We start from the raw sequence: 11849 nt of genomic DNA on the forward strand, positions 1-11849 counted from the left end.
CAGAACACTGACATTATGGTGCCCCCTAGTGAGGGTGAAATGTTCAGTGCAATTTTAGTGCTTCTCACACCATAAAAACAATTCCCTGGCTCCCTTAAGTGCAGAGGTAACACCCAGGTCAGATTTCCCCCAGGCCAGGAAAGGCCAGCTGGTGTCCTGACTTTGCTGACTTTGGATATTATGTTATCTTCAGCAACTTTCAGTAAGTAGGAAAGAGCAAAGAGGAAGCAAGACCTGAAAAAAAACAATTGGATCTCTGTCACAGCATATCCTGCTAACATCAAAATACCCTTCAGCTTCGAATGCCATTGTAAATCTTTTCCATAACATGGCAGAAAAACAAGAGATTCGCATGAAATGGATGACAATCTGACTTAAAGGGTTAAAAACATATTAAAAAATTCAGTTACTACCTTCTGATCACTCCACAGTCCCTATTCAGCTAAAGAAAATTTTCTGACTCCTATTCTTCAAATATAAATATATGAAATATTGAGTCAAGAGGCTGTCAAAACCCAAAATATTTTCATAATGACAGTGTTTTAAATTTCAAAATGCAGAGAAGGTTTTTTTCTAGATATTCACTAATACATAAAGCACAGAACTACAAAATTAAATATTTTTATTTTAAAGACTTTGCTCTTGAGAGTTTTTTAAGAATTACACACCATGTTTATACCACTGGTGTTGTGTTGGAAATATTCCATGTTAAAACTGAGAGCCCTTTTTGGATAACTTTGATGCTTTCTAACATTACAAAACATTAATTTAATCTTATTAACTATTGTGTAGTAAGTCTGGCACAGTAGATACTTACCAAAAGTATCAAGGATATCTGTAATTAAAACAAATTTACTTGGATAAAACTGGATTACTGTTGTGTCTGAAAGAAGCTTAGAACACTAGAAAGAGAAAAAAAGACAGACAAAGAAACATTTTTAGAGGCCAATGCAAGTTTGTGTTTTTTACTCCAAAAAGGGTGGAACAGATTAATATCCACAGATGGAAAGAACCACCATGAACTATCAAGCCAAAAGCACAAGAACCTCTAACATAACACACCACGGTGCTCTTTATATTTTTTCAGGTTACTCCTCATTTCCAGAGCTAGCCACAGATCTGCTTTTCCTTTATATAAGATAACCTACACTGCAGAATTTCAGCTGACCATGCAGATCTGTGCATTTCTTCAGATGAGACATTCTCTTGCAGAAGCAGCATTAAAAGGCACTTCTTCTCTAAAACAACTTTTTAAAGGGCATTTTTCAGTTTCTCAACATCCATATCAAACACAAAATTTATTATAGACTAGATTAAGAAACCATTTTAGAAGTGTAGTTAATGAGCTTTTCAACACATTTTTGTGGCTCAAATAATTAGTTCAAACATTCTGGAAACAGAGCAGCTGATCCACAGTCAGCTCCAGGGAGGAATCTGTAATCAATCACCCACTGGCACCCAACCTGATCCCAGCATTTGGATTACAGCAGTGGCTGATCCAGTCTCATCTGAAAACGTATTACCCACTTAGTTCTACTGTCACTGGATGTCAAGGCCAGGAAGGAACATGTCCATTCATGATATGAATTCAAAATACACACGGAGAAATGAAGATATTTTTAAGATATTTAACTAAGCTATTCTTTGTTTTCCAAGACTAAACTGGAGTCAAAACTCTGGCAGAAGTTTACTCACAAAAAAAACCCAGCTTCTACCTGAAGAAAACAGGCAAATGACTGACTGGGGAGAGAAATCCACCTCCTCCCTGCTTGAGTCAAATGTGGCCTCAAGTCCTCTGTGTTCTCTAACACTGACAATATTCTCTGTGATCTCTGTCTCTTTTCTCTCTTTCATCAGGAGACAGTTCTTCAATCTCAGTGGAATAAATAAAGTTCAAGTTTTCATTACACTTCAAAAATACAGAAAGCAATCCGAATACCCTCCAAGACTGCTTTGCTTAAACAAGAAAATCATAACATTTGAATATCCTTAAACAAGGGGCACACTTAATCTTTTTGTTTTATTCATCAGGGAAATTTAAGAGTGCACCAGAAAGACAGGTGAGAGCATTCACATCCTACAACCAAAGCAGAAGCGTCCCTGCTGCAAGGTCAGTCACCTTCAAAGGAAGGTAATTCAGTAGCTGTTTAGGACCTACACATACCATGAACACTTAATTTCCACTTTTCTTAGAGCTCACATATATAATCAACTTAGTTCAGCTTACTCTAAGTAGCTTAGCTTACCCCATCTTGACAAGTAAAGTATCTTGTAAAAAGGCACTTGAGGAATCATAGAATTGGAGAATTGTTTAGGGTTGGAAAAAACCTTCAAGATCATTGAGTCCAACCCTCAATCCAGCACTGCCAAGGCCACCACTAAACAATGTCCCCAAGTGCCACATTTACAGGTTTTTTAAATACCTCCAAGGATGGTGATGCCACCACTGCCCTGTTCCAATGCTTAAGAACCCTTTTGGTGAAGAAATTTTTCCTAATATCCAATCTAAGCCTCCCTTGATTTAACTTGAGGCCATTTCCTCTTGTCCTGTTTCTTGCTACTTGGGAGAAAAGACTGACCTCCCCTGACTAGTGCTTCCTGTCAGGTAGGTCGTTCCTGAGCCTCCTTTTCTCCAGGCTCAGCACCCCCAGCTCCCTCAGCTGCTCCTCACCAGATCTGTGCTCCACACCCTTCCCCACCTCCACGTCTCCCTTGAAGTGAGGGGCCCAAAACTGAACACAAGATTCAAGGTGTGGCCTCACTAGTGACAAGTACAGGGGGACAATCACTGCCCTGGTCCTATGGCCACACTACTGTTCATCCAAGCCAGGATGCCACAGGCCTTCTTGGCCACCTGGGCACACCCTGGCTCACGTTCAGCTGCTGTTGACCAGCACCCCCAGGTCCTTTTGCACTGGACATATTTCCAGCCACTCTTCCCCCATTCTGTAGCACTGCAGGGGGCTGTTGTGACCCAACTGCAGGACCCAGCACTTGGTGTTATTGAACCTCGTAGAACTGGCCTCAGCCCCTCAGTCCAGCCTGTCCAGATCCCTCTGTAGGGCCTTCCTACTCTCAAGCAGGTCAACACTCCCACCCAGCTCAGTGTCATCTGCAAATGTGCCGAGGGTGAACTCAATCCCCTGGTCCACATCATCGATAAAGATAATAAACTGCACTGGTCCAAAACCATTTTAGAAACCATATTATCTTAAAATTGTTTGTGAACCATTTGTAAAAGAACTTCTGAAAGTATTAATGTATAGATTATCACTGCACATCACACACTGTGTGTACATATATATATATATATACATACACATACATACATTCAAGCACTGTAAGTACAGTACATCCTTGTCCCTTTTCTTCTCATCCAAAGACAATATTCACACTTCACAATCCTATATATGGATTTTTTTAAAAATAACAATAATAGTGCTGATTTTGTAGTATTACAATAGAACATTAGTCACCCTAGGTCACATATAACTGTTTGATCTCACTTCATTAACATTTCATTTCCTTCTCTGTCTTTACCACAATTTAAGGTGAAATTACTGCAAACAGTTTTCACAAGATTATTCAGAATGGCAAAAAAAAAAAATCATGACTTTATATATAACCCCACTGGATGACTGTTAGCATTACATCAGTTCTACAGCTTTTAAGGATGTCATTATCTCCTCTGTCCTCTGCTGCACTCTGCCTCTGGCCCTTTTTAAAGGCCAAGCCAAACAAAAGAACATTTAATTGTCCTGTTTCCCCTTGCCCTCCTCAAAACCCATCACCCCAAATGACCCAGAGAGAGACTGTGGACAAGTTTTTAAAAAGCAAACAAACAAAGAAAAACCCCATACACACACCTTTAAAATTCTGGAGTTGTTTTCTGTAGCTTGCTAAGGTCCTAAATCATGTTACTCAGTTGCCTTTGTAAGTCTGGATGGGTAAAATGCTGATGTTCAAAAAGCCATTCTGGAATTATTTGGGGTGGCCAGAAAGAGATAATATCACTACATGTTATTTAGACCAACTATCCTTAGGCAGGTAAAATTTCCACACCTATCATTTGGCAAATCTTTAATGAGAATTCCATCCCATGTAGCCTAATCAAAATCAATACATAACAACAAAGCTGAAAATCCAACTATTGTCAGAAGTCATAAAACTCTGAAAGAAATGTGTTTTGGTGAGGAACAAAAAGAAAAAAATAGAAAAATAATAGAAACTCTTCTTTTCCTGAGAAGGAAATTGGACAAATATCACCAAACTCATTGGTTCTGTATAGAACAAAAATGTAAAACTGACCTGGATGACTATTTTGAGAGCTTTTACTTTCTGATCAGAGGACCAAGCATCCTTTAAAGACTGGTTCAGTTCTTCAATTCGGTTCATGTAATCCTGCTGAGTCAAATTCAACAGCTCTTTCTGTGACCCCTGCCAAGGAAACACAAGCCTACTTAGTGGGAGTGGGAGGGAAGGAAGGCAACTGCTGTTATTATAGAGTCAAACCACAGGTGAAGAGATGAAATCCAAATCTAATTAGAGTTTCACAAAAGGTTACCTATTTCCTTATTATGAAGGGTACTTTATTTTTCACTAAAAGAATCCAATCCTTTATTTGTAACATGCAAGTATTAAAACTGTGCTGGCTCAGGCAATAGGCAACCTGAAATTAGTTAAGAGGTAGAGGTTTCAAAACAACATTATCCAAAACAATTCTAGAAGATTTAGGTGTAAGGAAAGTAAGTTATGAAACATCTCATCTTTGCACAGTAAAATACTGCAGCTTGAGAAATAAGCTGAGTACTCCGTATTTCTATTGAGCTCCTAATTGTACCTTTAATTAAGCTCAGGCAGACAGTGTGCAGTTTCTGCAACAGGGGCAACCAAAATTATCAGATGTGAAGGCTATTAGGCTTAACAAAAGTTTACAGCAGCTGCAGACTGTACTCAGTAACAAGATAAATCAACATCAATAGATCAGGTAAATTTTCAAATCACAATTTCTAGTGATATAAAAATATGATTCTGCCTGAATCCTACAAAAATAAGGATTGAAATTACTAGAGAATTCTCACAGAAAGTATATATTTATCTAAATACTGCAGAAATACACACAGAAATCAGGACCTTTTTAAAATGAAATAAAAAAAGATTTTTATTTCACGAATTTCTTTCACTGTTATAATGGTGCTGTAATTTGATCAGAAAACTTTCTCACCTCTTCCAGATCATCCAGTTCTTCTAACCTTGTCCTCACTTTTTCAGAGACTGCTGAACCAGTAGTTGTAGCTTTTCCTGTAAAGAATTACACGTTTAAGTCTAACATTTAAACACTGGGATTTCTAAAGAGAAACAAACCTGAAGGAACTTGACAGACTAAGACAACTAGTCAGCTTCTGTGACAGAAGACAAGTGATTTGATTCACTTAATGAGAATTCCTGAAGACACACATTTAAACACACCTATAGTGCATTCACTTTGAACACTTTGACAAGCAAAATCGAATATAAATGGATTTTCTTGCAAGTTTTACTGGTAAGAAAAGAATCACCAGATAGAACCACGGGATAATTTAGGTTAAAAAAGCCCCATGTAGGTTTATGCCCAACTCTCCTCCTCAAAGCAGGTCCAATTCTGAAGCTATAACAGGTTGCACAGGGTTATACCCAGTCAATTTAACGATACCTAAGAATGAAGATGTCACACTCTCCCTGAGCATCCAGTTTCAGTGTTTGACCATTCTCATTGCAAGAAAGTATTTTATACTCTTGCAGCAGCTGAAATGCTGTATGTTCACTCATACATAAAAATCCTGATCTACTATGCAATCAGCTAGGACTATTTAGCTCAGATTTGCTTCGCTAGAAAACATGATAAAATATTTAACATTTGGTTCTTTTTTGAACACCCAGCACACAGTTGAAATCATTTCACTTTCATGTAAAGAGAATAACTGAACAAGTTCCCAAAGGACTTGTTTGCTTTCCTTCCAGCTAGCAGAAGAGTTGATAAACACGATACTCAAAACATGATTGCTCACTTTAAATGGAAGAAGGTTTTAAACTACAGCGGAAGGCAGTCAAATAATCACAAATTCATTAGCCAAAACAGGAATAAAAGACAAGGTGGTTGGGTGGCTTGTTTTAAATAATTGTTTTAAGTAAAAATCCAGTAGTCTTATCCACAAAAGAGCATAAAAATCCAGTAGTCTTATCCACAAAAGAGCATAGACCCAAACAAATGTCAGAATGGGGGAGGCAGGAAAACCCATTTCAACTGTTCTTGACCACAAACCTGTCACTGCACCCTACCTCAAGCAAACTCTGTTATGGTAAAAGGAAGTGCTTACCTTTTTCAGATCCCATATACAGATTCTGTGGGGAAATAGAAAAAGCAGACTATTTAGCAGTACTCGCTAGCATTTCAAGAATGCACAGGGTAATTACACTGCTAATTAAGCCTCTAATCATTTAGAAGTAGACATAAGACCAGAAGTTACTTGTATTGTTACAAAAAGACAGAGTGATGGCTCCTATATATCAAAAGACTTTTGGACTCAGCTCCAAAACAATCTTTATAAGTGAGGGCTCGTGGTACAGCTTTCTACAACATTAAAACTGACATTCAGAGGACCAGTATTTACTCAGGGAATAATTACAAAGTAGCACCATCCAAAATCCAATAAAGGTCTAGTAGAAATAAATAAAACTGGACAAACTGCCACTTACAATAGACAGCTTCTCTGTTGTTGTGTATCTAGCAAGGATTTCACCACGTTTGCTTGACCATGGTTCAAAGTCACTTCCTACTGCTGAGCTGTCATCTTTATCCCGTTTCCTTCGTGTACCATCCTATGAGGGGAGAACAAGTTACTAAAATGTTAAATACAAATCTGGAAAAAGAAGAGAAGGCTGATAAAAGTCAACTGCATGTTTCAAATGCTGGCTGATCCTTCCACAAGTTACAATATTAAAAAAAGATAACCCATATTTAAATAAATACATCAACATAAACTGGATAAAAATAAGTAAATAAAAAGGAATATTCTATTAATACAGTATATTTCCTGTTTGCATTAACCTGGTGAGACAAACATATTTTTTCCATGGTTGGCATTGCGATTTGGTTTGGTTTTGGTTTTTTTTAATTTTATTTAGTTGAAATAACTGCCTCTAGTGTTACCATGGTAGCAGTGGTAGTCACAGGATCTGCAGCTGCTGCAAATAATGACAAGGGGTCGGTGCCATCCAATACACTGCTCAATGGATCCATCATAGAACTGGAAGAAGAAGAGGAGGTAGAAGAAGTACTTCCTTTCCGGTTCATTTTCTTGGTCTTGGATTCAGTAACCTGAAAAAAAAGTTCAAAGCTACTAAACAAAAGAGCTTTCTCTTTCCTCTCTTTTCTTTAATAAACCACAAAAATATGTGCTACATAAACGGTGCTGTTGCAACAAAAGTGAGGACAAATCAAACAAACTCTTTAGAGCAAGCACCAACATTTAAATTGCAGCACCTCCTCTTCCCCTGAATCTGGAGGCACTCACTCTTCAGTAGCATTTCCATTACCTTTTTTTTCCTTCCAATTCTAGGTATACAGAACTGTAACAACCATTCTAAATTTCTTTCTAGTACCCCTCCTCTATTTTATTAGGTTTATCCCTCTCCTCCAACCTCTTTCTTGCTATTTGATTACCTCCAGCAGTTTCATCCTGAATTTTCCTGTAGGACACTCAAGACTCAAGACTCAAGCCTGGCACATCAAATCCATTCTTAAGGCCACTGTCTTATGTCCCTCCTGACCTTCCTGAGCAGAAGCTGCTGCCCATTTATCATTCATTAGCTGATGACTATCGTCTCTTTGAAGCTGGATTTTTTTTGCACATCCACATCTTTAAAAGCCTCTTATACATTAAAGAAATGATAAATGTTTTAAAGCACACAGCTGACTGGAAGTTAACCCAAAAACCAAATCTTACATCAGGCAATTATGCAGGTTATTTGTAATGCAATAATTTGATTTTAAATTTATCCATTATTCAGCATTTAATGCAACCAAGAAAGCCCACAGGCTGGAGTGCTATATTTGTCAGAAGGAGATTGGTTTTGACACATAACAGCACCAGCAAATTTCTGAAAAGGACAAACAGAATAAACCTTGATGCCTTTAAAATAACAGGCCACTAATATAGGAAACAACTTCACAAGTAGCACCACTGACTTCAAAGCCTTTTAATTTTAAAGGAACAAAAGTAAAACGAGGAACACAATCAGTTTTAATTCACATTCATTTTCCAAAAGCACAAAAAAACTCACTGTTATGGGTTTCAGTGGATGGTAATCACCGAAATCCAAGGGTACAGATTCCAGCTTGCACATTTCAGATTCTGAGGCATAGTTTCTTGATCTTGCATGCCTTAAAAAGCAAGAGTAAAGGCAAAGATATATGCATATCTAGTTTATTTATATATGCATATAAATAATCACACACTAAGAGAGAAACATATTCTATATCCATATAGATGCTTAGTTACAAAAAGAAATGCATGTTGAAAAATAAGTAAATATAAATAGTAGCTAATTGTTCTTTCCTGTTTCATTCAGGATCCTGAGAATGTTTACAGCACACACTACCACCTCAGCCAAGTGGGTAAAATCAGTGGTTACACAAAGAATTCTTTAATCAGACTCCTAAAAAAACAAACTACTTCCCCCATGTAATACACATCTTTCCCACAAAAACTAATCCAAACTTTCAAATAATTCCATTCCTACTCAGAGACCTAACTCATTAGGAAGCATTTCAAGCAGTGTCAAGCAGCCAGCTCTTCTACAATACTACTTACCCCCCAAAACCCAGTTTCATTTAAAAAAATAATTAAGAATTAGATAATTTATGACTGTGCTACTCCAAGGAGAAACTTTGACATCTAATGTGATAGAGAGCAAGAGAAAGAGCCCAGTGAAATCCACATGCTTATTCCTTTTGTTTTCTTGATCTCCAGTTCATCTTGTTTTTGCTATTGTCCCATGTTTCAATGACTCTTCCTGCTCATTTGCTTCATGGGTTAATCAGCATCTGGGTGAAAAATCTTTCAAACTCTTTCTGGCTACCTAATTGTAGCATTTCTTTTACTGCTGACGACTCCCAGGACACACCCCCAGGCCAAAATCAACAGCACTCTAATTAGAGTGCAAGCACACTGGCAAGTGCACATGGCTAATACGCATGTGGGAGTGAACAAGAGCCGTTCACCCTGCAAGAAAGTCTTTAAAAAGTACATTTACAATGTGGCTATTCAAGTGATAAGACAGCTTGTAACGCAGCTAATACAGGGACAAGTTCAAGCTTGCTCTGGCATTACGTTCTGCTTACTCTCCAGGGAAAGGAGATTAAGCATTCCTTTCTTGGCCAGTGCAGTGCAGCCAACTTCCCAGAGGAAATAAGACTCTGGCAAAGCTGGAGTTTCATCCCCCGTGCATACTGCAAAACACCCCTGCTTCAAGTGCTGCTTTAACAGTGGGTTTCAACCTTTTTCACATGCAAACATCACCATACCTGTGCTTTCAACACCTGCCAGCCTGCCAAGCTTTCTCTCTCTTCCTGGTAAATGATCTTTTTCCCTGAGACTGCTGGACCTCCTCCTCACCCTGAGGTCACTGAAGCTCTTCCAGCATCCAGCCACCCTACGAACCCCAGTGCCTCCCTCACACTCCAGGCTCAGCACAAGAACCAGCCTCGCCCCACATCTCCCCTTGTCGAGACAGGACACCCACCCAGACACAGGGCTTATCCTAAAGCAAGGGCTTCAAACAGCTTACAGGGAGTACAGATAAGCCAGGCACATAAAACAGGAAAGAGCCTCTTAACAACACTAGACATATATTGGCTTTGGTAATACAATGAAACACATCCCACAAGTGACTGTAGCTGTCACTATATGCATATTACACATAAACCCCAAACAATTTCTCTAAATATTTGCACATGGCACTGTAGCACTAAGTTTTAAATTACTTCATATTTGTGCCAATTCTTTTTATTACCCTAACAAATTTTTAAACCAATAATTTTTTTAATTCAAACACTGTGTTCATACAATTCTTCAGCACCAACAGGTGCTGGTTTTTTTCTCATATGCAGACCGATGAGTATGCAGACAATTAATATGCAAACCAGCTTTTTAGCATGCAGTAATGCTTAAAAATAGCTAAACCCTGTAGCATGACAGTATCTTCCACGTGACAGAACAACATGATGGAAACATCTTACTCTGGTTCATTATTCCTTCATGATCACTTCTGCATCAGTGTTACCAGACCTACTTACCAGCCGGTTACCTCATTGCTATACTATGTAAGAATTAGTTTGTCAGCATCCCACTGCTCTGCTTTCTTCTGCTCTATTTTGCTACTGCTAGATCCGAGATTTGCACCACATTATTCCTTTCTGTTTCTGCAAGATAACTGACCACACACTGATTCCACTGAAATCACTGCACTCAAAGGAAGTAACAACAGTTGCAACAGTTAGCAAACATGTTACTGCTGTCTTATATCCTCCAATCCTCTTAGCTACATAAATTCAAGTTTTAAAGTACTTCATCTCCCAGTAAATTTATTTTTAAAAGCATTGCTCTGATGTTTTTATAAAACCTCAATTGGTTGAATTACAATACTTAAATCCACTAATTACTTCTGCATTTTATTAAACATGAAAGTTTGCTCACACAATAATATGAAAGAGCGAGCTGGATGATGTTCAGCATGACAGTGTATACATGGGGAAAACCTCTTGGCATCCTCATGCCAATTGTTGCATATTACTTTTCTTGACTCCACAATAGGCTTGATTTCTAGTCTGCTCAGGACTATAACCCATCAACCACACCAAAACTTAAGATATATTCCATGTATTAAAAGCACAATAGACTCAGGAGAGTGAGTCTTCCACAAAGAGAAAACCAGCTTGTTTGTAACCAAGAAAGAGTTTGAAGAAAAATTAACTATGAAAATATTTTTATTTTGTCTGTCAGAGTGCCTGCTTTATTCTTCCTCTCCATAACAAATACCAGATTGCGAGTTATTTTTTTTAGTGCAGCTTCCTCAGCTGTACCCCACATTCTCCTGCAGTAATACTGCACGTTGCTAGAAGCTGACTCTGCCTCTTCAGTCAGTAACTCGTGTCTACTTCTAAAGAGCCTGCAAAAGGTAACTATCAAAGATTAAACTGTGCTCCTAAAGCTAAATTCACTGCAGGAGATGTTCACCTCCCGCAGCGAGCAGCGGTAGCAGCGCTCCCGCAGTGACCCCGCCCGGAGGCGGCGGGCGGAGCGCTCCTGCCCCGCACCGGGCCTCACTCCAAGCAGGACACGCTCCGTGACAACACACCGGGCAACGACAGCGGCCCTCGGGAACTGCCTTACTTATTACAGGTTAAAATGAGCCCACAGCAGCGGGCAGAGGCCAGCCGGCCCTCCCGTCCGCCTCACAGCTGCGCCTCCGCCCCTCAGCGGAGCTGCATCCGCTCTTAATGTAACACCAGCGTGTCACATTATACATGAACCTGACCTGCACCCTCCGGCTTCTCCGAGAGCCACGGAGAGAAGCGCCGGGCTGCGGTCCCACGGCAGTGGCTGCCGCCTGTCAGGCCGAGCGGCCCCGAGCCCCAGGGACAGAGCTCGACAGGGAGCTTCCCCCACTGGCACAGGGGGGGCCGCCCCGCCTCATCCCCGCGGCTGTGAGGCTCGCGGAGCATGGCGGCTGCCCTCGCCCTTCCGCGGGAACCCGCAGCCCCTCAGCGCCCGCCGCCGCCCGCCCGTGCGCGGGCGGGAAACAGGCAG

At 39.8% G+C, this 11849-nt stretch overlaps 1 protein-coding gene across 1 annotated transcript in view; it reads right to left on the minus strand.

Annotated features, from left to right (window-relative positions):
- VPS35L (VPS35 endosomal protein sorting factor like) overlaps positions 1-11779 on the minus strand; it is a 49629-nt gene extending 37850 nt beyond the window's left edge. Inside the window, 9 exon segments of the mRNA XM_051804116.1 lie at positions 818-902; positions 4309-4437; positions 5225-5301; positions 6357-6381; positions 6736-6858; positions 7190-7357; positions 8323-8422; positions 11578-11716; positions 11719-11779. Coding sequence (XP_051660076.1) covers positions 818-902; positions 4309-4437; positions 5225-5301; positions 6357-6381; positions 6736-6858; positions 7190-7357; positions 8323-8422; positions 11578-11716; positions 11719-11764 — 892 coding nt within the window. The 5' untranslated portion in view covers positions 11765-11779.
- Positions 11780-11849: the final 70 nt, after the last annotated feature.

The sequence above is a fragment of the Manacus candei genome, unplaced genomic scaffold, assembly GCF_025592945.1.
Source record: "Manacus candei isolate 608988 ecotype Guabito, Panama unplaced genomic scaffold, ASM2559294v1 h1tg000002l, whole genome shotgun sequence".
Classification (NCBI taxonomy): Eukaryota; Metazoa; Chordata; class Aves; order Passeriformes; family Pipridae; genus Manacus; species Manacus candei.